Source organism: Lagenorhynchus albirostris, chromosome 10 (assembly GCF_949774975.1).
Source record: "Lagenorhynchus albirostris chromosome 10, mLagAlb1.1, whole genome shotgun sequence".
Classification (NCBI taxonomy): Eukaryota; Metazoa; Chordata; class Mammalia; order Artiodactyla; family Delphinidae; genus Lagenorhynchus; species Lagenorhynchus albirostris.
In genome coordinates, this window is record NC_083104.1 from 81,877,486 (window position 1) to 81,901,214 (window position 23,729).

Genomic DNA, 23,729 nt, shown 5'->3' on the forward strand with positions numbered 1-23,729 from the left:
CAAAGAAAGGTCTCTCTGTGCCGGGAGGACAGTGAGGATAACTAGATCCAGCTGGAGGCCCAGATTCCAGATATAGAAGGTAGTGTGAAACAGGATCCTGACATCCCCTTCACTTCCCCTCCCCTGCCTAATGCCCTGGAGAAATTTTCCATCATAAACAAGTTATGCATTCCTAACCTTGGGTGACTCTCCCCTTCTCCCACCAAACAGTTTTCTTCCATCATCACTCTCTCTCCCATCCCCAGTTTATGTCTGTGTGAGCATGTGAGCCTGTCCACACATGTAAATTGTCATGTATTTATGTTGATCATCGTTTAGTGTGCAGGTTGCCTTGGAATGAGGGTGTAGGTGGGTGGGTAGGCTCACTGTGCTTGGGTGTAAATGTAACGATGATGGCAGATGTGAAAGGGAGGTGTGGGAAAGGGATGTGTCTTTGTTTGTAGAGGAAGTGTGTTTTATGCCTCATCAGGAAGAAGTGTATAATGCTGAAAGTTGCTAGTGTGCTTAAACAGGAGTGGTGGGTGTAAAATAAAGCAACATATAAGCCCAGGAAGCAATAGTATATACAGCAATAATGTCTCTATTTATAGCCCAATTGTGGGCCGTCCCCTTATTTGCAGCCCCACACATCCTTGGCTGAGAAATGCCCTTAGGTGTTCTTTGTTTGGTGTCTGTGTAAGACTTGTCCCAACTTTTCTTAAGAGGTTATAAATTCGTATGTGGGATTTGAAGGAGTGTATGCCTGTCTCAAAATCTTGGGGTGATCCAGCCAGTGTATGTATACTATATGTGCATTTTTTAGTTCTGCATTTTCATCTTTCATTTATCAAGATTATTGAACAACTAGTACATGCAAGGCACCCTGCTAGGCTCTATGGAAGACACAGAGACATGTGTGACACAGCCTTTAATGGAAGAGGTCAAACATGTTCTCATCCTGTGCACCAGGCATAATATGATCTGGTATAAAGCTCTGTGGCAGATGCATTTGAAATGCATGGAGACAGCTTTGGTCCCTTCATGCTCCCTGACTCTAATGCTACCCGTCTTATCACTAAATTCTGGTAATCTTATGCTAGGAATGTCTCTTAAAGCCACCCCTTCTTGTGTTCCCGGTGTCATAGCCCATTTCAGGCCCTTTCCTCCTACCCAAACCTCTCCAATAGTATCCTGTCTCTGCCTCAGTGTTTCCCCATCCAGAGCATGCTCCTTGTCCCACTCAGTTCCCAGCTTTGAACTTGCCCTCTTTTGATGTCATTCCATGACCCACAAGCTCCACAGTCTAGAGTCAAACCCAGTCCCCTGGCCTGACAGCTAAGCTCTCCTCACTGCCTAATTCCTTTCCAGCCATCGTCACTTCCCACTGTTGTGGAACCCAGATTTGCGTGCCTGATGCACAGTGAGGCCAAACAAACCGAAACATTGGGTTTGGGGCAGAGAAAGGTTTATTGCAAGTGCCAAGCAAAAAGAACAGGTGGCTCTTGCTCAAAAACCCCAAACTCCCTGATGGTTTTCAGGGAAGAGTTTTTAAAGGCAAAATTCGGATCCTCAAGGACTATGTCATTCTTTTAAAGGTTGTGCCCTGCCCCCTTCCCTCCTGTTTATGATGAGGATGAGAAGTTGCCAAAAACTGCAAGTGCCAGGGCAGAGCAATTTAAGGAGAGGACCTAAGGGGAGAAAGAGCTTGGCAAGTCCTGGGAACTGAAAGGAGGAGGCCCTGGGTGGCTGGAGCACAGCACAAGAGAAGAGGGGTAAAAATGAGTTTGGAGAGGAAGAAATGAGATTTTGAAGATACTGTTATGGAACAAGTTCATGTGCCCAGTGCACAGTGAGGCCAAATAAACTGAAACGTCAGAGTTTGGGGCAGAGAAAGGTTTATTGCAGGGCCAAGCAAGGAGAATGGGTGGCTTGTGCTCAAAACCCCCCAAATTCCCTGACAGTTTTTTGGGGAAAAGATTTTATAGGTAAAATTTGGGGTGTGTGACTTTCTTCTGATTGGTTGGTGGTGAGGTAACAGGGTGGTGCTCCAGGAATCTTGTACTCAGCCTGAAGTTACCATCCTCCAACTGAGTGAGGGACTTAGTTCCTGTAGAAGAACTCAAAGATATACTGTTATGTATATCCCTTGAGGAGGAACCAGGCCCCTGCTTTATCTGCACCATTCTTTTTTTTTTAAAGTTTTTGGCTGCACTGGATGCACAGCATTCAGATCTTCCCGGACTAGGGATCAAACCCACGCCCCCTGCAGTAGAAGCTCTGTCTTAACCACTGGACCACCAAGGAAGTCCTGCACTATTGTTTCTTGACTACTCCTGTTTCTGCATTCCCTTCCTTCCCTAATCAGCAACTGTTTGAATCTGTCCTTTGGAACCCAGGGAAGGTCTAGGAGGGACACGGAAAGGCTTTGGTACCCAGGAGGGCCCCACAGGGTCCAGCTGGGTTTCACCACTACTCCATTACAGGAAACTTGTCCTGAGATTGTTTTTCTGTGATTCCCCAAACACATCCTGTACTTTTCCAGCTCAAGGCCTTTGCTGATTCCATTCTCTTTCTCAGTCATCTTCCACATCTGACTCTGTGGTATCCCACCCACCATTTAAGGTCATCTCAAATGCCATTCTTCCTGGATGCCTCATGTGATTGATTAGACAGACAGGAACAGCAGCTCTATTGGGTTCCCCTTATACTTAGTCTTCCATTTTCTTAGAACCTGATGTGTTTGCTTTAGATAAAGCACTTGGCTCTCTCGGCAGCATACATGCTGAAACCTACCTCAGTACTCAACAGTACCTTTTAACAGGGTGTCTGGCCCTGTTGAGTGCTCAAAAGATGTTACATTCTGTGTCCATTGTAAGGTCGGATCTTAACAAACGGCACCACGAAACAGAGGAAAGCTTCAAGTGAGTTTTATTAGGGAGCGCTCCCGGGCGAGGTTCTCTGGTCCGAGAGAAAGGGGCCAGAGAAGTCGCGCCTGGGCGAGGGTTGGGCAAGATTTTATAAGGGAAGAAGGGAAAGGGGTGTGGTGAATCTGGGAGGGCGCAGGGTATTCCTTATTTGGTGGTCTTTTCGGGTATCCTGGGGGACCGTTATTGCCACCCCTCGAAAGGTAGGAAGCCTGGGCTGGGTTCAAAGTCCCCAGGTCAGTTCCTGGAACTGGGTGGTCCGGAGAATTTCGGTCTGATGCAACCTGTGAATCTGATTGTGTTCCCCTGCCTCGGGCCAGTTGGCCTTACATCCATGAGCAGCTTTCTCTAAGGCAGTTATGAAAATGTGTCAATTCTCTCTTGTGTTATTATCATTACCACAACATTTGCATAATGTCTCACAGTTTAAATGTTCTTCACATAAACTTAAATCCAGATGGCTGCGAACTTCTCACCTTTGTATTTTGTGGTCCTCTGCTCCAGCCATGTATGAACATTTCTGCACATTGCTGGGTTGCCCCTGTGCAGTCTCTGCACCTTTGTTCTGTGTGGGTGTGATGCACATATTGAAGGCGAGCAGAATATGCCACCCCCAAATGTGCCACTTTGGCATGTGAATTATTTGGAGCTGAAGGAAATCAAGACCCCGCAGACAATTGCCTAAGTAATTTAGGTAGGGGGCCTGGCCCAGAGATAGCTTTCACCTGAAAGACTTACCTGCTTAGCAGGGCAAACACCTAATTAGCAAACATCTGCTCTTCTCACCTTCCTGTGAATTACCCACCTCCCCTTCAAGCCCCAGGCCTCTTTCCCATTCCTTAGCTGAAGATGGCATGTAAGCCTCAATTGCCCGACTGACTGCCTTTGAGTCTCCAGTCTTCATGGGCTCCTGTAAGTACGCAATTAAATTTGTTTTCTCCTGTTAATCTGTCCTATGTCTAATTATTAGACCAGCCAAAGAAACTAGAAGGAAAGGAGAAATTTTTCCGCCTCTGCTATGTGGTGTGTGTGTGTGCTTGTATGTGTGTGTGTTGTGTGTGTGTGCTAAAGCAAGCAGGGTTGTGTCTGTCTGTGTGTGCTAGGGTGTTCATTTCTCTTAGGCATCTTGGTTGTTTCTGTAGTGACTTCCCTCCTAGGCTGTGTGTTTTCCATGTTTCCTACAAACTTGTGAATGTGCACCTGTAACTGTGGTTCCTTGACTTTGCTGGGTCAGTATTGTAGTAGGATGGGCAGACTTCCTTATGTAAGCCTTCCTGCCTCTCCAGAGATGGGGCTTGTGGCTGAACCTTCTCAAACTGTCTGTGAGCCCCTCTCCAGCAGCCACATGTCCCGACATGTGCCCGCAGTCCGGAATTTTACCCGCCTCCACTCACAAATCACACACTCACGACACACACTTAGGCGCCTACGGTTGCACTGGCCAATTCTCCACCCCCTCCCTTTGCTTAAACTTCGGAATTTCCAGCCGACCGGCCAACCGCTCCCAGCAGCGGGTGGAGTTGAGAAGGGCCCGCCCAGTTCTCGGGGTACAAAACTAGCTCTGCAGGACTGCGCGGCCACTTGTCCTTCAGGTCTGCGCACAATGTGTCACTCTCGAAGCTCCCTCCCCACCATGACCGTCCTGCGGGCTCCGACCTCGGTCCCCTCCACCAGCCCGGGACCCCAACGGGGCTCCGGCCCCGAGATCTTCACCTTCGATCCTCTCCCGGAGACCGCGGTGGCCCCCGCTGCGCGCCCCAGCGCCTCCCGCGGGCACCGAAAGCGCAGCCGTAGGGTCCTCTACCCACGAGTGGTGAGTGTCGCCGAAGTGGACAGCCCGGGGGAAGAGCAGGGCGAACCGCCGTACGCCGGGGCCCCGACCTGACCTGTTGCCTTTGTTATCTCCCCACAGGTCCGGCGTCAGCTGCCAGTCGAGGATCCGAACCCTGCCAAAAGGCTGCTCTTTCTCCTGCTCACCATCATCTTCTGCCAGATCCTGATGGCTGAAGAGGGTGTGTCGACACCCCTGGTCCCGGAGGACACCCCCAGCGCGCAGTCCCCCGCGCCCACCGTTGTGCCCCCGGTCCTCGAGCCCCTTAATCTGACCTCGGAGCCCTCGGACTACGCTTTGGACCTCAGCACTTTTCTCCAGCAACACCCTGCCGCCTTCTAACCGGACTCTCCACATCCCCAGAAGAATCTGAAAAACCAAGAAACACTGGGTGTACCTGGTGGGAGAAAGAGCGTATCCCAAACTGGGACTCCCAAGGCAACTCGCACTCAGAACACTACAGCGGAGATGCCAGCCCGAGCCTGGGAGAGACAGGCACCGAGACGCCGGGGCTAGGCCGGGTGGCAGGAGACTTACCCGGCTAGGCCGGGTGGCAGGAGAGCGTCGTTATTTCTCATTGCTCCTAATAATATTTATATGTATTTATGTATGTCCCCCTAGGTGATGGAGGGGTGTATGTAATATTTATTTTAACTTATGCAGGAGTGCGAGATGTGCTCCTTGCTGCAAATGCAGATCTCTGGGTATTTATTGGGCTCTGGGGGATTGGTGAAGGCCGGCGCCCAGAACTGAGCGAGGCTGGGAAGAGGGATGGAGGAAACCCGGGTCCGAGAAGGCGCCCGGGCTGGGAGTCAAGGACAGTGGTGGGTCGTAGTAGGTTTAGCAGGTGACATACTCAGCCCTCCAGCATCTCAACTCGCGGGTCTACTGTGTGAGGCTTCGGCGGACCGTTGAGAATAAGGTCCTTGGCCTTCGATCTCCTCGAAGTTGCCCCCAAGGGGTGGCTGCGGGGTCGATGGGCTGTCAGGGGGTGGCTATGGGGTCGCCCGGTATGTTCTGTGAACACAAATAAACTTGATTTACCGTCAGCAGTCATGTGAGTGTCTCTTTGCAAGCCATGGTCCCCCATTCCTCATGGCCTTCAAGCGCCTTGGCCGGAGGAGCCGCGGCCAAGTCACCAGCGGGCGCTCCTCCCCGGGCCCCTGAGCCCCTTTTTCCCGAGTCACGGAACCCAGCAACCGGTAATCGGATGCTGTCGTACGTTGCCCAGTCTGCGGTTTTCCCAGTTAATTCTCGCGGGGCAAATCCGAGGTGAGTCAATCTCCCTTGCCCCGCGGTGCCAGACCCACTGAGGTCACGTCCCGTGGGGCGGGGCGTGGAGCGGCCTGGGCAGGGCTCCGGACCCCGGAGGGGCGGCGAATTGGGGGTCGCCCCATCCGACCCCGGGCTGGCTCGGCAGCCCGGGTGAGCCGGGGCCCGGGCGGGCTGCGGACCGGAGCGCGGCCTGCTGGGAAAGGGGCGGGCCGAGGGGGCGGGGTCGCGTCTGCCGCAGCGACAGGGTGCGGCTTGGTTGGGGGCAAGGGCGCCAGCGCGGGCCCAGCTCCCAGGCAGGCTGTGCGCGAGCGGCCCCTGCTCGGCGGCTCACAGGTCCCCTGCGCGTCCCCGCCCTGCCCCGGACCACGGCCAGGCCGCTGCCCGCGTCCGGGAAGGTAGGTGGGGGGTGGGGTGGGGAGATGGAGTCGAGCTGTGGAGGAGCAGGGACGGTGGCGCAAGGGTCTGGGGGTCTCCAAGGGCCGGGAGAGCTTTATCAGATAAGGGAGAAACCGTCGTCACTGAAGGTGGGGTGCGGCAAGGGGCTGGGAGTCGCTGGGTGACTGCGAAATTTCACAGGGTAAAGCTTTAGCGGATCCGTGGGCGCGGAAGGGACGGGGCCGCATTGTCTGCAGGCGGGGCGGGACTGACAGGAAAGCGAAAGTGTTCACTCCTGTGGACTCCACAGTGCCCCTTGCTATCAGCAAAGGCTTTCTCTCCCCCTCCTCCAGCTCCAGCCTGAGCCATGTTTTTCACCTGTGGCCCAAACGAGGCCATGGTGGTCTCCGGTAAGTATTGTTCTCTGCTCAGCCAGTGACCCCCAAGTCCCCGCAGAGGTCCCTTCCCCCTCTCCCCACCAGCTCCCCAGCGCCAGACCTTCTGCCCATCCCACCCCCATGGTTGCAAGCCACCCACTTGTGGTGATTCCTTGCCTCTATCCTTCCAAGGCCTACACTGCCCGCTGCTCCTGCCAGCGCCCAGATTTCTTCGTGGGGATTGCTTCCCCCTCCCTTCCCCGGTCGTCTTCCACATTCCAGCTCCACCGTGGCCACCGGCCACCGCAGCTCATTGTCTCCTCACCTTGCAGGTTTCTGCCGGAGCCCCCCAGTCATGGTGGCTGGAGGACGTGTCTTTGTCCTGCCCTGCATCCAGCAAATCCAGAGGTAGGTTGAACAAGAGAACTAGGGAAAGGGAACCCCCGTTTTCTCTCTTTTCTCCTTTTCACACTGTCCACCCCTTCTTTTTCCCCTAGGATCTCTCTCAACACACTGACCCTCAATGTCAAGAGTGAAAAGGTTTACACTCGCCATGGGGTCCCCATCTCAGTCACTGGCATTGCCCAGGTGAGGCTTTCAGAGCCTTTCCTCCAAAGTCCACTCCCCCATCACCTTCTCTGTCCCCAGACATTAAGAATCTTCTGACCATGGCCTTCCCTACCTCTTGCTATGGAGAAATTTCTCTGCTAGTCTCAGCTTCTCCAGGGATCCCCAAGGCACTTGACTCTCCCAGCTCCCTCCCTGTCTTCATGAGACCTTCACCACACCCTCCCTAACCCTATTCTGGCTACAGGTGAAGATTCAGGGCCAGAATAAGGAAATGTTGGCAGCTGCCTGCCAGATGTTCCTGGGCAAGACGGAGGCTGAGATTGCCCACATCGCACTGGAGACGCTGGAGGGCCACCAGAGGGCTATTATGGCCCACATGACTGTGGAGGTGGGCCTGAGGGCAGGGAAAGATCTGGAAGGGGTGCCAGAGTGAGAGGGGCCTAAGGACCGAGCTAGTCTGTAGGAGACAGTGGTCAGAGGATCTGAGAGCTTACGTTCCTTCTTCCCTCCATCGTGTTATCCTAGGAAATCTATAAGGACAGGCAGAAATTCTCAGAGCAAGTTTTCAAAGTGGCCTCCTCAGACCTGGTCAACATGGGCATCAGCGTGGTCAGCTACACCCTGAAGGACATTCACGACGATCAGGTAAACCTAGGCAGTTGCTTCTCCCTGCTTTCCTGCTCCCATCTTAAACCTTCCCGAGGACTGTGATATCTGCAACTCTCCCACAGGACTATTTGCACTCCTTGGGGAAGGCTCGAACAGCTCAAGTCCAAAAAGATGCTCGGATTGGGGAAGCGGAGGCCAAGAGAGACGCTGGGATCCGGGTGAGAGATCTGGGGGTTGCTTGGTCTCCACGGGCTTATTGTGCACCTGGTGGAAGAGGGGATGGCATGGGGGCTGGTGGAGCAGGGTTGGCAGAGGATATAAATGAGGCCGGGCCTGGGGTGAGGACAGAGGAGCTTGGTGGAGATCAGGCTCTCTCCCTGGGGCCTTCCTCTCCCTACTCTGACTCCCTGCCTGATCTCTGCATGCACAGGAAGCCAAAGCCAAGCAAGAAAAGGTGTCTGCTCAGTACCTGAGTGAGATCGAGATGGCCAAGGCGCAGAGGGACTACGAGCTCAAGAAGGCTGCATATGACATTGAGGTCAACACCCGCCGAGCACAGGCTGACCTGGCCTATCAGCTTCAGGTCAGAGCCCCTATGCTGGCCCGGTGGCCAGGCTGGACTTCACTCCCTCCCCGTTCTTCTCAGGCCACCACTCTCTCTCATATTCTAACTCTGATCCCCTTATTCTGGCCCTCCATTTCTGACCCAGCTCCTCCTTATGAGGAATATTTAAAAGACCTAAACGGGGCTTCCCTGGTGGCGCAGTGGTTGAGAGTCTGCCTGCCGATGCAGGGGACACGGGTTCGTGCCCCGGTCTGGGAAGATCCCACATGCCGCGGAGTGGCTGGGCCCGTGAACCATGGCCGCTGAGCCTGCGCGTCCGGAGCCTGTGCTCCACAACGGGAGAGGCCACAACAGTGAGAGGCCCGCGTACCGCAAAAAAAAAAAAAAAGACCTAAACGTTTCAGCTGAAAAGCAAAGAAAAGGCCTAGAAAGGATACACTCTATAGGACTGATCACAGGCTTGAGACAGGTTGTGCCCTGTGCCAGGGCACCTGGATGAGGGGGTGATCCAGAGCTAAGATCCAACCATGCTCCACATCGGGCCTGGGTGAATGGGTCTGCATCCACCCAGAGGAAGGGGTGCCTTTTTCTAATTTGCACAGGGGTACTCCATGGGCCCACAGCAGCCCTGGTGATCACAGAAGTGTGTGAGGAAGGAAAACGTGGGCTTTGAATCCCACAAAATGAGACATGGGGGCCCTTGAAAATGCAGGGAGGTGTAGTCGATCCTCATCATTTGTGGATCCCATAACTGAGAATTTGCCTCATCACTAAAATTTATTGGTTACCTCAGAACCAGTATTTTTTGTACTGATGACTATTTGCAAACATGCGCAGAGTGGAGAAAAATTTGAGTTGCCTGATATGTGCTTCCCAGTTGAAGTTGAACAAGAAGATGTTCTGCCTTCTTGTTTCGGCTCCTACTGTAAAAACAGTGTCATTTTCATAGTATATTCACTGCCACATTTTTTGCACTTTTGTGCTTTTTTTTGGTGATTTCAGTTTAAAATGTCCCCAAATGTAGTGCTGAAGTGCCGTCTAGTGTTCCTAAGTGCAAGAAGGCTGTGATGTGCCTGATGGAGAAGACATGTGTGTTAGATAAGCTTCTTTTAGGCATGAGTTACAGTGCTGCTGGCCATGAGTTCATTGTTAACGAATCAACAGATATGTTACATATGGTGTCTTTAAGCAGAAACACATAAAGCAAGGATATATAGGACTTCCCTGGCGGTCCAGTGGTTAAGACTCTGTGCTTCCACTGCAGGTGGTGTGGGTTCGATCCCTGATCGGGGAACTAAGATCCCACATGCTGCACATCTTGGCCAAAAAAAAAAAAAAAGGATATATATTGACCTGTTTATCTGTTGTGACCAGAGGCTCACAGGAACCTATACCTGTATTTCCCTTAGGAACAAAATAAGTGTTTTGTTAATTCAGTGTTCATGGCTACTTTATAAAACAGAACTACCATAAATAACGAGAATCAACTGTACTCTGAAACCTTTACCCAAAGGGTAGCAATATTATGAAATTCATTTTTGCCAAGAGTTGGTACAGGGTGAAATTATGAAATGCAACACATCTTTAGTTATGACGTTAAATCCCTGGATGGCTTGACAGGTACCTGAGTGTGGCATAGTACTTTGCTACTCAAAGTGTGGTCTGCCTCCCAGCAACATCAGTATCCCTGGGGAACTTGTTAGAAATACAAAATCTGAGGCTCCAGCCCAACTGACCAAGTCAGAATCTGTATTTTAACAAAATTCCTAGGCGATTCATGTATTGATAGACACTGGAGTTTGAGAAGCATTAACATAGTGGAAAACACCAGCTTGGGCGGGACTTAACCCACCCAAGGATAAGGTCCTTAATCTTCTTCTCAACATGGCTTGTCTGCACATCAAAGGGTTGGGCTGGTTTGGGTTCTGTTCAGCTTTTATTAGTTCCTCATTTTGTGCCAGCCAGGCTTTGTGCTAGGTGCTGGGGAAATAAGGATTTACTCAACAGGTATCTGTTAAATGCCTGTTATGTGCCAGGCATTGTTTTGGAGGTGAGTATATAAGTATGAATGAGACAGAATAAGATTCCTGCCCTCATGGAGCTTTACGTTATAATACCCGAAACCACTAATAAGCAAATAACCTTCACTGGCTCAAATTACATGAAGTGCTATGAAGGAAATACATAGGTGGTACTTTACTGGGGGGATACTCTATTAGGTCGGGGGTGATCAGAGGAAGCTTCGGTGAGGAAGTGATACATGAGATAAATCCTGAAGATGAGAAAGAGTCAACGATGTAAAGAGTTGTGGGCCAAGAACATTCTAGTCCAGTGCTGTTCAAATAGAACTTTCTGAAATGATGGAAATGCTCTATATCTGTGCTGTGATGTTGAGCACTTGTAATGTGGCTTTTGTGACTGAGGAGCTGAATTTTTAAATTTTTTATTTTGATTTAAATAGCTATATGTGGCAAGTGACTAGGCAGGGGACTGGCACATGCAAAGACCCTGATGTAACAAAGAGCTCGGCGTGTCCCAGGGACAGAAAGGAGGTTTCTGATCCAGTATGGCTGGTGTGCTGTGAGTAGGGAGAGGCAGGCGGGACCAGGTTTACTAGGGTTCGAGTGGCCGTGATGGAGACTTAGAAGATTCAAAGCACAATGGGAAGCTATTGGAGAACTTTAAGCAGAGAGGTGCTCTGGTCTAATTTACATTTTCACAAGGATCAGTACAGCTGTTATGTGAAGAATTGATTGATTGTCAAAAGAGAAGAGAAGAGGGCTTCCCTGGTGGCGCAGTGGTTAAGAATCTGCCTGCCAACACAGGGCACACGCGTTGGAGCTCTGGTCCGGGAAGATCCCATATGTCGTGGAGCAACTAAGCCCGTGCATCACAACTACTGAGCCTGCGCTCTAGAGCCTGCGAACCACAACTACTAAAGCCCGCGCGCCTAGGGCCCATGCTCCGCAACAAGAGAAGCCACCGCAATGAGAAGCCCGCGCACCGCAACAAAGAATAACCCCCGCTCGCTGCAACTAGAACAGCAACAAAGACCCAATGCAGCCAAAAATAAATAAATTAAATAAAAATTTTTTTAAAAAAAAAAGAGGAAGTGGGGAGATGAGTTAGAAGGTTTTTCAAAGATGATGGATTGCATAAATGCAGCTACTTGCACTCCCTCTTAAAACCTTACTAAATCCACATAAGGTGATTAAAGAAAAAAAAAGTTGGAGAGAATAGGAACAGAAGCAACAGAAACCATAGCATCATTTTGGACGCTGGAAAGCTGTGGTAATTGACCAAGGAGGTCTGAGACAGCTGAGCCCAAAGCCGAAGGGGAGAAAACAATGAAATGATCTGAGGCTCAGGAGCTGGCAGCACCAGGGGCCTCTGGAGCTGTGACGAAGACTGTTGAAATAAGGAGAAACAGGTGAAAAGTGACTTCTCAGAGCGCTCTGGCTCCCTGCCTCTGGGTAATGCTCCCTTCTCTGCCCCAGTAGACTTCTGGGGGTTTGTTATCTGATGAGAGTAAACCAGAGGGCATGACCTGGGGCCAGCCAGACACAGGTGAGGGCCTAAGTACTTAACCAGTAACAGGCCTGAAGAGGCTGTCTGCCTTTTTTTTTTTTTTTTTTTTCGGTACGCGGGCCTCTCACTGCTGTGGCCTCTCCCGTTGCGGAGCACAGGCTCCGGACGTGCAGGCTCAGCGGCCATGGCTCACGGGCCCAGCTGCTCCGCGGCCTGGGGGATCTTCCCGGACTGGGGCACGAACCCGTGTCCCCTGCATCGGCAGGCGGACTCTCAACCACTGCGACACCAGGGAAGCCCCTGTCTGCCTATTGAATACTGAATAGTGACCACTTCCCCTAACCACTCACCCCCTATGGCTCTCAGAACCCCCATCTTCCAAAGAAGAAATCAGAAGACTGCTCTGGGGAACATGACCAATCCAACATGAAAGACTTGAAGATCCTGAATCTGAGGTTCCTCAGCAGATGAACTGCCTAGGTCAGCCTAGATTGAAGCTCAAAGCCAGTGAGCCTCACCCACATACCCAGAGTTTCCCTTCAGTGTTTCAGACCTTCCTCCCTGTGAGCAGACAAGCAAGGAATCCCTGACATATGAGGGATCCTGCAACATGGAAGACAGGCCAAAATCACAAGCAGAGCAAAGCAATTTGAAGGATACATACTATGCAGGGAGAAGAAAGCTTAAAAAAAAATATCCTCAGTGATAAGAGAGTAGTTCACATCTAGGAAATCAGGACATAGAAAACAAAAAAGAGCTTTTAGAAATTAATAAAATGGAAGAACTGAAAAAAAAATCATAGTGGAAGAGAAATTCTAATAAATTTCCCAGAAAATAGGACAAGACAGATGGAAAAATTGGGAAAGAATATTAGAGGCCAGCCCAGGAGACCCAACAGAACAAAGAAAACAGAAGGAAATCATCAGTGAAAAGATTCGGACATGTTTATGTGACTTTCTGGATTGAAATGGTCCACAAAGTGCCCAAAACAGTGAATGAAAAACATCTACCTTGAAGAACATCACTGTGAAATTTCAGAACACTGAGAATAACGAAAAGAACTAAAAGCTTCCAGAGAGAATGAACAGATCTCAAGCAAAGGGTCAGGCATCAGAATGACTTCAGATTTCTCAAGAAGCTGAAATACCCTGGAACAATGCCTTAAAAATTCTGGTGGAAGATTAATAACAACCTAGTAACCTGTACTCAACCTAATCGTCATTCAAATAGAAGAGTGGAGTGAAAATCTCAGAGAAGCAAGATCTGAAAAAACTTATTGCCCACATACTCTTTCCTTTTTTAAAAAAAATTTTTGCGGTACGTGGGCCTCTCACTGTTGTGGCCTCTCCCGTTGCAGAGCACAGGCTCCGGACGCGCAGGCTCAGCGGCCATGGCTCACAGGCCCAGCCGCTCCGCAGCATGTGGGATCTTCCCAGACCGGGGCACGAACCCGTGTCCCCTGCGGACTCTCAACCACTGCACCACCAGGGAAGCCATCTTTCCTTTTTTTAAAAAAATTAATTTTTGGCTGCATTGGGTCTTCGTTGCTGCACGTGGGCTTTCTCTAGTTGCCGTGAGCGGGGACCACTCTTCGTTGCGGTGCGCGGGCTTCTCATTGCAGTGGCTTCTCTTGTTGCGGGAGCATGGGCTCTAGGTGCGTGGGCTTCAGTAGTTGCAGCTTGCGGGCTCTAGAGCGCAAGCTCAGTAGTTGTGGCGCACAGGCTTAGTTGATCCGCAGCATGTGGGATCTTCCTAGACCAGGGATCGAACCCGTGTCCCCTGCATTGGCAGGCGGATTCTTAACCACTGCGCCACCAAGGAAGTCCCCCACATACTCTTTCTGAGGGAGCTGCCGGAGGTTGAGTCTGAAGAAGAGAGAGAAGGGGGAGTGGGTAGGCTCTAACACAGGAACACCGTGATGCTGCATATGGGGGCCAAGAGCAACTAGTCCAGTTTGGAACAGGTTTGAACTTTTAGGGTCAAAGACAGTACAGGGTGCCACATCCAGAAGCACCCTTCCTCTGGAGTGAACAGATGGGTGTTCACTGTAAAGGCAGGGGCACCATCTCTTGTGTTGATGAGCCCCACAGGGGAGATGGTGCACATCTGAGCCAGAGCAATGAGGCAAGAAGTGTGTTCCTCCCCCGAACTTCTCCTCACCGACATCTTGGCAAGAGCCTTCTGATCCCTCTACTCTGCAAGGGATAAGAAAATGAAATCTGCCTAAGAGGAACTCTGTGTATACATGTTCTTGTAGTTGCTTACAGTATCCCGGAAAGGATACACGACAAGCTGCTCACGGTGGTGGTTTCAGGGAAAGTGAACCAACCAGGTGGCTTGAGAAATAGGTGGGAGGAAACCTATCACTGTTTACTTTTTTTTTTTTAATTTGGACCACATACAAAAGATAAAAATGACACACACACAGCCCCCAAAAAGAAAGTTGGTGAGACAGAGAAAAAAAAAAGTTGGTGAGAGAACTTTTCAGTAGTTGACAGTGGCTTGCACTAAGGTAACCGCCACACAGATGGAGAGAAGTGCATGGATTTGAGCGTGACTGGAGGTGGAGGATGGCTACCATGCACTCAGTGCCCACCAGGTGTTCATACTCTAGAGGGAGACTTGGTGGAGAAACAAGGTGATAGGAGTTCAGTGGAGGGATACTTCACCTGGCCTGAGGGAGAATTGCTGGGTTCCAGCCCTATCCAGCCCTGAAGCTGAGACTATGTGGGGAACAGCCCTAACTGTTGGTATTGGCTCTGATAGGGAAGATCAGGCCACCCCCCATCGCTCCTCAGGCCATGCCTTGGATCTGTACGGGAAACGGACTCCCTTGGGCAGGCTGAGCCCACTGGGACCGCCTTCATGTGCCTGCTCTATTTTTTTTTAAATTTTTTTGAATTGACACAGTATCAAGTCTTTTTTAAAAAGTTATTTATTTATTTATTTTTGGCTGCGTTGGGTCTTCGTTGCTGCACGCAGGCTTTCTCTAGTTGCGGCGAGGGGGGCTACTCTTCATTGCGGTGCGCGGGTTTCTCATTGCGGTGGCTTCTCTTGTTGCGGAGCACGGGCTCTAGGTGCGTGGGCTACAGTAGTTGTGGCCAAGGCACGTGCGATCTTCCCAGGTCAGGGCTCAAACCCGTGTCCCCTGCATTGGCAGGCGGATTCTTAACCACTGCGCCACCAGGGAAGTCCCCCTGCTCTATTTTTACATCCCGCCCGGGAGCCCCGGCCCTAGCTTCCCTGCCTGCTTCCTGGCCGCTTGCTCTTCAGCTCTGACTCTGAGCATCCCTCCTTCCCAGGTGGCCAAGACGAAGCAGCAGATCGAGGAACAGCGGGTCCAGGTGCAGGTGGTGGAGCGGGCCCAGCAGGTGGCAGTGCAGGAGCAGGAGATCGCCCGCCGGGAGAAGGAGCTGGAGGCCCGCGTGCGGAAGCCGGCGGAAGCCGAGCGCTACAAGCTGGAGCGCCTAGCAGCGGCAGAGAAGTAAACACCCCTTCCTGGCCCCTTGCGGCTCCTTCAACCACCTGGGCGCCCCCAGACGAATTGCTGAGGCCTTCTTTACCTGTACTCCTCCTGTGGAGTCTTTCTCCCAGAGCAAGGGCTCTTCCTCAGCTCCTCCCTCCACTCCCTTCTCTGCCCAGGTCCCAGCTGATCATGCAGGCAGAGGCAGAAGCCGAGTCCGTGCGGGTGAGTTAGCAGATGGCTCTTGCCGGCTTGTGGAGGGAGTGGGATTGTGCTGGGATTTCTTGTCCTTGACTACCGCCATCAGTACCCCAGGCGTCCTGTACCCTCCTCAGATGCGTGGGGAAGCCGAGGCCTTTGCCATAGGGGCCCGAGCCCGGGCCGAGGCTGAGCAGATGGCCAAGAAGGCAGAGGCGTTCCAGCTGTACCAGGAGGCTGCTCAGTTGGACATGCTGCTGGAGAAGCTGCCCCAGGTCTGGGGGTCGTGTGGACAAAAGCAGAGGAGGGACAGGATGAGGGAATGAGGGGTGAGGGAAATGAGGGTCTGGGGGAGAACCAGGCTAGGGGCCATAAATTCGGGGTGAGAATTACAAGCCAGTGACCAGAGTGAGGAAGGGTGATCCTCACAAAAGTGAAGGACAAGGATCTTAAAACCCAGAGTAAGGAGTCTTAGGATGGGTGTGGTCAGACCACAAGTGCTGAGTGGGCATCTTACCTACCAGGTGGCAGAGGAGATCAGTGGTCCCTTGACCTCGGCCAATAAGATCACACTGGTGTCCAGTGGAAGTGGGGCCATGGGGGCGGCCAAAGTGACCGGGGAAGTGCTGGACATCCTGAGCCGCCTGCCGGAGAGCGTGGAGAGACTCACAGGCGTCAGCATCTCCCAGGTGAGGGTTTCTAGGGCGGGGGCTGTGGAGCCGAATCGCCAGGTTCTTACGGCATGTGATGCAGCGGGCCTAGCATGGGGCCAGCACCCAGGAGGCCTGGGGGGCCACTGACATTTATTAATTGCTTTCTGTGTGCCAGACACAGGGCTAAGCTTCTACACAAATGGTTTAAAAATATTTTTAGATCAAACTTCCTTTGGGGTATGTGGGGTTTTACAAAGTAAAGAAACTGAACTTCCAGTTTAGCCCATGTCATACAGCTGGTGAAGCTGGGCTTCAAACCCAGGCCAGCTATCTCTGGAGCCTGTGCTCTTGGTCACCCCACGGGTAGAAGGAACTAGCTGCAGCCTGTTGAAAATTAATTCCAGGGCATATCACTGCTTTTCTTGGTGCCTGTTTATTCACCTGTAGATTATGGTAGAGATCAGAGAGTAGGACCTAGAGCCAGACTGTTTTGGTGTGAATCGTGGCCCCAGTGCATGGTAACTGTGACCTTGGACAAGTTAATCTTCTCTGCACCTGTTTCTTCACCTTAAAACTGGGTTAATAAAAGTAACTACCCTGTTGAATTGTTAAGGGGATTAAATGAGTAGATATTTGCAGTGTTTAGAACAGTGCCTAGCATGTAGTAAGTACTATATAAGTGTGTTAAAGGACTTCCCTGGCAGTCTGGTGGTTAATACTCCACGTTCCCAATGCACGGGGTGTGGGTTCGATCCCTGGTCGGGAACTAAGATCCCGCATTCTGCACAGCCAAAACAACAAAAACAAAACAAAGAGTGTGTTAAATAAAAAATGCATATATAAATAAAAGCACCAGACTGAATCAGTGACCTTCGAGCTGGGTTCCTTGGAGTCTCCTTGAGGTCTGCAGTGGATAATTGGGAGCTAAGGAGGGCCTGTGCAAGCAGGGATCTGGCTCCCTTCACGCCTTTGCAGTAAGTAATTCATTATTATACAAGAATCCAAATGACTGCTTGGCAAAGGGGGTGAGGTAGGGTACCAGAAAAAACTAGAGTACTCATGGAAGTATGCATCCTCCCTGCAGCCTGTTCACCCAGATGGGATCCTGGGAGAGCAGGGCACCTGGTTCCCATAGTCATCACTGTTGTCTTTTGCCAGGTGAACCACAAGCCTCTGAGAACAGCCTGAGCCCTCGACCTTCGCGATGCCCAGCCTCATAACTCAAGTTGCCTGAATGGTCCCAATACTGCATGCACTTCAGCTGGCTCCCCAAGCACATCCTTTGACAGCGGAGTTCCACCGCTTGTCTCTCCCCGCCAAAAAGCCCGTCCCTTGCCTTGGAAGGGAAGGGTTGCTCCCTTTTCCAGCCCCATACTGCAGACTGCCAGTCCCATGCCAGCCTTCTGATGATCCCACCCCCAACTTATTTAACTTAATCTACTGTCTGAGCCTGTTGACCAGAATTCTTCCTTGACCAAGCCTTGAGGGGTGGTCTGCAGGTTCTCAACTTTGTCAAATAAATTGCTATTAATAAGTACTGATACTTATGAACAGTTAATATAGCAGAACTAATTCAAAATGAATGCTAGAATGTAGCTTTTGCCTTTGCCTTCAATAGGCTTTTTACAATGGAAGAGGCAGTAGTTACCTGTATGTTAAGTTATAGAATTAATCCCCCTCCCAACCCTGAAGTTGGTTATAGTCAGTAAAGCGTGCTGAAGTGGAAGCAATATCAATAACTGCATTCGTCCCTAGAATTACTGAAAACACGGCCAAGGGAAATTGTTACATTTGTTCAATTTCCAGGGCAGCTTTTAGACTATTGTGCTCCTTGAAGCATGAGGTATTAGATGGAACAGTTTAGAATGGGACCATGGTGTGACGTCCCTCACTAGTGATTTTTTGCCTTAGGCTGAGAAAATCCACAGGATTACAGAAATCAGCGTTACCCGTAACAGAAAGGAACCCTGGATGCACTGTGCATTTGAGATCCTTCTGGAGCACTGTTAGAAACAGACTGCTGGGGTCCAACCCATTCTGGTTCAGTACCTCTGGGCAGGATCGTTCAAGGGGATGCTGATCTTGCAACCACTTGACGTTCATCTCAGTTCCCTTTTCTGTCCCTAGATCCTGCATCTGGGCCTATACCTACCCCAGTTACTAAGACAGGTGCAGGTGCTGGGTACCAGGGATTAAGGTGTAAGGATATTCTTCTCATTAGTTTATGGGAAGTAGAATGTATCATATAACTGAACTTGAGCCCCATGCCTCCACGAGCAATCTTTCCCTGAATGAGCACACATCTCACAACTTTTTTTTTCAATTCCCGTTTATTTTTGGCTCTTGGGGCAATGTCATCTTTTCAATATGAAAAAAAGCAGCAAGTTCAACACAATAGAAATCTGAAGTGTAGAATAGGACAAAACCAAGGGTAGGGGGGGAAGGCAGTAGCAAAAGTAAGAGATGAGGTGTTGCCAAAGGATGGAGAGTGTCCTGCCCCCTCTCTGGGGAATGACATTTAGGTGGTAGCACATAGCTTTCCATATAGGTACAGAAGGGGTGATAGTCATTTTTTTCCATAAGAAAAGATAGGGCTGGGGAGTGGCTTTCTGGAGGCTTAGAGACTAGTCTCCCTTGCTCCTCTTGACCCCCTTTTCTGACCAGGGGAAAGGAAGGAATCCAACATTACGAGGGAGGTAAAGTGGAAGAGGGGAGGATCCCCCCCTTGACAGGGTGGTGGCCAGAACCTTGCAAAGGAAATAGCTCAGGACAGAGCTTGGAGGGAGATTGAAAATGGAGATAATACTGTTAACACCTCCCCAGAAGCTGAGAGGAGCAGAGCTACCTGGAAACTAGGACTTCAATAGCCTGGATGCCCCTCTCCAAAACCCCACCCCTTCCCAGTAGGGACTTCTACCTGCTGCTTCGTTTCCTTTCCCGTGGGCTACCACATGGGCCTAGGATGGCGGTCACCTATCCGGATTATCAGCACATGGTTCTGAATGGGATTTGATGAGACTCAGCTTCTTGAGAGTTTATCTTGAAAACAGAGAGGGAAATGTTAACCGGACAGATGGGAGGAGTGGGCACCAGAAGGAAATACAGGGTTACCCAGAATGGCAGAAATCTAGGTTCCCCAGAGTGGAAAGAGAGAGGAGACATTCAACAAACAACAGATATTTATTGAGCGCCTATTATGTGCCAGGCACTGTTCTAGAACCCCCCCCAAAAAAGAAAAAAAAAGGCAGAAAACGCAAATTCTGAGGGAGAGGAAAGGGGCGGCTGAGGAAGAAGGCAGAGGGGACTGAGAAGCCTGAGGTGGTGGGCACTCGGCCTTAGGCTTCCTCTTCGGCCTCCTCACCGAAATCCTCCTCCTCTTCTGCGGTGGCATCCTGGTACTGCTGGTACTCGGAGACGAGGTCGTTCATGTTGCTCTCAGCCTCGGTGAACTCCATCTCGTCCATGCCCTCACCTGTGTACCAGTGGAGGAAGGCCTTCCGGCGGAACATGGCAGTGAATTGCTCTGAGATGCGCTTGAACAGCTCCTGGATGGCTGTGCTGTTTCCAATGAAGGTGACCGCCATCTTGAGGCCACGGGGTGGGATGTCGCAGACGGCCGTCTTGACATTGTTGGGGATCCATTCCACGAAGTAGCTGCTGTTCTTGTTCTGCACGTTGAGCATCTGCTCATCGACCTCCTTCATGGACATCCGCCCACGGAAGACAGCAGCCACGGTGAGGTACCGGCCATGGCGGGGGTCACAGGCAGCCATCATGTTCTTGGCATCGAAGACCTGCTGGGTGAGCTCCGGCACAGTGAGGGCCCGATACTGCTGGCTTCCACGGCTGGTTAGAGGAGCAAAGCCAGGCATGAAAAAGTGGAGACGTGGGAAGGGCACCATGTTGACTGCCAGCTTGCGGAGGTCAGCATTGAGCTGGCCAGGGAAGCGGAGGCAGGTGGTGACACCACTCATGGTGGCCGAGACGAGGTGGTTCAGGTCCCCGTAGGTTGGCGTGGTCAGCTTGAGGGTGCGGAAGCAGATGTCGTAAAGGGCCTCGTTGTCAATGCAGTAGGTCTCATCAGTGTTCTCCACCAGCTGATGGACGGACAGGGTGGCATTGTAGGGCTCCACCACGGTGTCGGACACTTTGGGTGAGGGCACCACACTGAAGGTGTTCATGATGCGGTCAGGATACTCTTCACGGATCTTGCTGATGAGCAAGGTGCCCATTCCAGAGCCCGTGCCCCCGCCCAGCGAGTGGGTCAGCTGGAAGCCCTGCAGGCAGTCACAGCTCTCGGCCTCCTTCCGAACCACATCTAGGACCGAGTCGACCAGCTCGGCCCCCTCTGTATAGTGGCCCTTGGCCCAGTTGTTGCCTGCCCCAGACTGACCTGCAATGGGGTCAGAAGGCAAGCTTGGTTAGTAAAGTGTGGAAGATACATGGCCACATTTCTGCTTTTCAACTTTTGGAGTAATGCCAGTGGATGTATCTTCTCTCCCTCCCCTGTGGTACACCTGTCGCTCCCCCCCAGTTTACTATTTAAAGCAGTCACTACCTCTATCCTCCGTTAGATTTCAAAACACAGCCCTGTATAAGTTCTTCAGTACAATCATTTCCTAATTCTTGCTGCACCCAAATAACTTGAACAAGTATCTACTATTTTCTGTGTAACTCACCAAAAACAAAGTTGTCTGGTCTGAAGATCTGACCAAAAGGCCCTGAGCGAACAGAGTCCATGGTCCCGGGTTCTAGATCCACCAAGATAGCACGAGGAACATATTTGCCACCTACAGGGAATAAAGTAGCGTTGTAAAAACTGACCGACATATAGGTAAATATTTTGGGGCGGGGAGGCAGCCGGGGACCCAAACTTGTGATTCCAGGCACTGCCACCAGGTGGCAGCAGAGCCACTTTTGAGCCCCGATGGAGGAAATGAAACGGCTCCAAAGTGAGAGAATGGATTCATTCAAAGGGGATAAAGGGTTTCCCAGGGAGGCAGAGACCCCAGAGAAGTGGGAATGATGGGACCCGTGATTCACGGCCTCCTGCCCTCACCTGTGGCTTCATTGTAGTACACGGAGATGCGGTCCAGCTGCAGGTCGCTATCCCCATGATAGGTGCCGGTGGGGTCGATGCCATGTTCATCACTGATCACCTCCCAGAACTGCCGGGGGAGAGCAACGGGTCCTCAACAGCTCAGGTTCCAGCCAATTATACGCCCTCTACCGCCATTTTAATTCCAGATACGCCTGTGGCGGGCCCTCCCCTAGGGCCTGGCATTCCTTCTGCCTGCCACACCCTTCCCCTAAACACCTGCACACGCGGGAAAACTGCAGCTTTCACTGCTTGGGATGTGATGAGATGCTGTGGAAGGTCCCGGCGATCGCAGGCACCGAGGTGGGTAGATGGAGGCGGCCGACTTGCTCGGAGAAGCGCACCTCCCCGCCCCCCCCCTCGCAGGGCACAAAGAGCTGGGGGCCGGAGAAAGGAGCCACTGCCGCAGGCGCCCACCCCGCCCGGCACGTGACCGCGGCGCAGGCGCGCGCCTAGGCGCCGACAAAGGGAGGTGCCGCGCGTGGGCGGGGCCGGAGCGCAAATTCCGCGCGGTAAGGGCGGGACTTGGCTCGGGCTCGCGCGCCCCCAGCGGGCTGGCCCGGCCGCATTGTCCCAGCGCGCCAGGGCGCCCGGGTCCCGCCCTTCTGCTCTAACGTAGCAGCCGCGCTTCCTCCCCGCCCCTCCCCCGCTACACTGTAACCGCGCGCAAAGGAAAAAAAAAGCCTCCCTCTTGGCCTCGGAATTTTATTTCTTCTCTAGCTTTTAATTTTAACCCCCTTGCTTTAAATGAGGTTTTTCTTCCTTTGTCCTACTCTTTGGCCCTGAGGAGCCCTTTTAAAAAAAGCACTCCCCCTTTCCCCTAGCTCTTTCTCCATATCTGTTCACGCCCTAAAAGGGTCTCGGTTAAGGGCAAATGAAAGAAACTGAAATTAGTCCAGCACATATTAGCCTTCCATGCACGAAAAACTGGGGGACCGCCCCTTGGGGATCGCGGGTGCCCGGAGACACCTATCTTTTGTAAAGGATATCGCGTACTGCAGCCCACCCTGGCGCATCGCGTCCCCCACATTTGGATCTGACCTCTCTGCAGCTGCCCGCCAGCCTCGCCCCTTCCCCCTCCGGCTCAGCCCTCCGAAGCCCCGCCAAAGGGGATGCACATGGAGAAAACCTCATCTCGCTTTGTCTCGGGCCGTTTCCGCATCTCCCTCGCTCCCCGGACCGTTAGCAGATGCCCTTTTTAAGTAAAATTTTACAGAAACTCGGTTTTCCCGCCCCCTAAACCTGAAGGGTGCTTTTAACAGCTTCCCCAAAATAAGCCTGCCAAGAAAAATTCCCCATTTTTCAAAAGCAAATCCCAGCTTTGCATAATACAAACGTGTATTATATATACATACAACTTTTAAGGGGTAAAGCCTGACTAAGAATGGAGGATGCGAATGTCCCACAGCCATTCGTCATAATTTACCTGGATTTTTTTCTTCCCAAAAATAAATATAGTCAAAAGAGGTTAAAAATCCTTACCTTGGCACCGATCTGATTGCCACACTGACCGGCCTGGATGTGCACGATTTCCCTCATTTTTAAAATTTATTGTAATCTTTTTGCTCGCCTCACAAGTGTGTACGGGGCAAGAAAATGATACGTAATTAGTTTTTCTCTGCTGCTGGTCGCAGGCTGGAAGGATGGGACGGGGCCCAGAGGCTGGAGCAGCGAGGTCCGAACTCGGCGGCAGGAAGGTTCTGAGAGGGAGAAAGGAGAGGGGAGGGCGCGGGAGGAAAGGCGGGCAGGGCGGGGCGCGCGTGCGCGGGGGCCGGGAGGCGGGAGAACGCGCCCCGCGAGGTGGTGGGGAGACAAAGCCTCACCGAGGCTGGCCCTGATTAGTCCGTGCTGGTCATGTATTAGACGTCCATTGGTCCCTGCTCGGCGGGACGAGCGCAGTCCTCCCTGGGAGTTGTAGTCCTCTATTGTTGTCCACGCTGCAAAATGAAAGAACAAATGGGTGGGTACTGGGTATGGGGGTTTTGGTTTGGGAGTTTTTAATGAAAAATGACCTTGCGCAAGGGTTCCTTCCTCTATGCCTGACTTTTCTGGTATAAAAAGAGAGTAGTTTACGGATACAGAAATTGGGAACCCGGGGGTGCCAGGCGTTGGAAGGTGGAGTGGGGGCACGCCCTGAAAGCTCCCCGCTGCGGTAGCTCTTGGGAAGACAGGACTGCTTAGCTCAGCGAAAACTGGGGAGAAATGCGGCATCCTGATCTGCTATCTAACAGCTGGTCCTTTGGTGACCCAAGGCATGAACTTCAGTAAACTGCTGCTCCCCCAG

At 51.7% G+C, this 23,729-nt stretch overlaps 3 protein-coding genes across 6 annotated transcripts; 2 read left to right on the forward strand and 1 right to left on the reverse strand.

The window, feature by feature from the left end:
- The first annotated feature begins 3,956 nt into the window (after positions 1 to 3,956).
- IER3 (immediate early response 3) lies at positions 3,957 to 5,260 on the forward strand. Its single transcript, XM_060163364.1, has 2 exons — positions 3,957 to 4,716; positions 4,816 to 5,260. Exons 1-2 carry the CDS (start codon positions 4,096 to 4,098, stop codon positions 5,074 to 5,076), a joined length of 882 nt encoding a protein of 293 aa, XP_060019347.1. The 5' UTR covers positions 3,957 to 4,095; the 3' UTR covers positions 5,077 to 5,260.
- Positions 5,261 to 6,233: 973 nt separating this feature from the next.
- Positions 6,234 to 17,884, forward strand: FLOT1 (flotillin 1). 4 transcript variants are annotated; one of them, XR_009543023.1, is made up of 13 exons: positions 6,234 to 6,404; positions 6,738 to 6,794; positions 7,094 to 7,169; positions 7,259 to 7,349; positions 7,576 to 7,719; positions 7,857 to 7,976; positions 8,063 to 8,158; positions 8,371 to 8,523; positions 15,336 to 15,517; positions 15,676 to 15,721; positions 15,832 to 16,023; positions 17,198 to 17,321; positions 17,506 to 17,884. XR_009543023.1 is itself a non-coding variant. In XM_060163361.1 (13 exons), exons 2-13 carry the CDS (start codon positions 6,752 to 6,754, stop codon positions 17,533 to 17,535), a joined length of 1,284 nt encoding a protein of 427 aa, XP_060019344.1. In that variant the 5' UTR covers positions 6,242 to 6,404; positions 6,586 to 6,751; the 3' UTR covers positions 17,536 to 17,884. The 4 variants fall into 4 exon arrangements, 3 of the variants coding, with proteins under 3 accessions (XP_060019345.1, XP_060019344.1, XP_060019343.1); XM_060163361.1 differs by lacking the exon at positions 17,198 to 17,321 and adding an exon at positions 16,219 to 16,383 and having other exon boundaries at positions 6,242 to 6,404; positions 6,586 to 6,794; positions 15,832 to 15,969; XM_060163360.1 differs by lacking the exon at positions 17,198 to 17,321 and adding an exon at positions 16,219 to 16,383 and having other exon boundaries at positions 6,242 to 6,404; positions 15,832 to 15,969.
- Positions 17,885 to 19,508: 1,624 nt separating this feature from the next.
- TUBB (tubulin beta class I) lies at positions 19,509 to 23,159 on the reverse strand. Its single transcript, XM_060163365.1, has 4 exons — positions 22,928 to 23,159; positions 21,407 to 21,515; positions 21,027 to 21,137; positions 19,509 to 20,740 (listed from the first exon to the last, which is right to left on the reverse strand). The coding sequence occupies exons 1-4, from the start codon at positions 22,982 to 22,984 to the stop codon at positions 19,683 to 19,685; spliced, it is 1,335 nt and encodes a 444-aa protein (XP_060019348.1). The 5' UTR covers positions 22,985 to 23,159; the 3' UTR covers positions 19,509 to 19,682.
- Between the last annotated feature and the right edge of the window lie 570 nt (positions 23,160 to 23,729).

Excerpts from the sequence above, each read along its gene's own strand:
- FLOT1 (XM_060163361.1), top strand. The coding sequence starts at position 6,752 with ATGTTTTTCACCTGTGGCCCAAACGAGGCCATGGTGGTCTCCG. Across the intron at positions 15,518-15,675 it reads CGCCTAGCAGCGGCAGAGAA|GTCCCAGCTGATCATGCAGG; the intron begins GTAAACACCCCT and ends TTCTCTGCCCAG. Across the intron at positions 15,970-16,218 it reads TGCTGGAGAAGCTGCCCCAG|GTGGCAGAGGAGATCAGTGG; the intron begins GTCTGGGGGTCG and ends CTTACCTACCAG.
- TUBB (XM_060163365.1), bottom strand. The coding sequence starts at position 22,984 with ATGAGGGAAATCGTGCACATCCAGGCCGGTCAGTGTGGCAATCAGATC. Across the intron at positions 21,516-22,927 it reads GCAATCAGATCGGTGCCAAG|TTCTGGGAGGTGATCAGTGA; the intron begins GTAAGGATTTTT and ends CTCCCCCGGCAG. Across the intron at positions 20,741-21,026 it reads ACCAGACAACTTTGTTTTTG|GTCAGTCTGGGGCAGGCAAC; the intron begins GTGAGTTACACA and ends ACCCCATTGCAG.
- IER3 (XM_060163364.1), top strand. The coding sequence starts at position 4,096 with ATGTGCACCTGTAACTGTGGTTCCTTGACTTTGCTGGGTCAGTATTGT. Across the intron at positions 4,717-4,815 it reads GGGTCCTCTACCCACGAGTG|GTCCGGCGTCAGCTGCCAGT; the intron begins GTGAGTGTCGCC and ends ATCTCCCCACAG.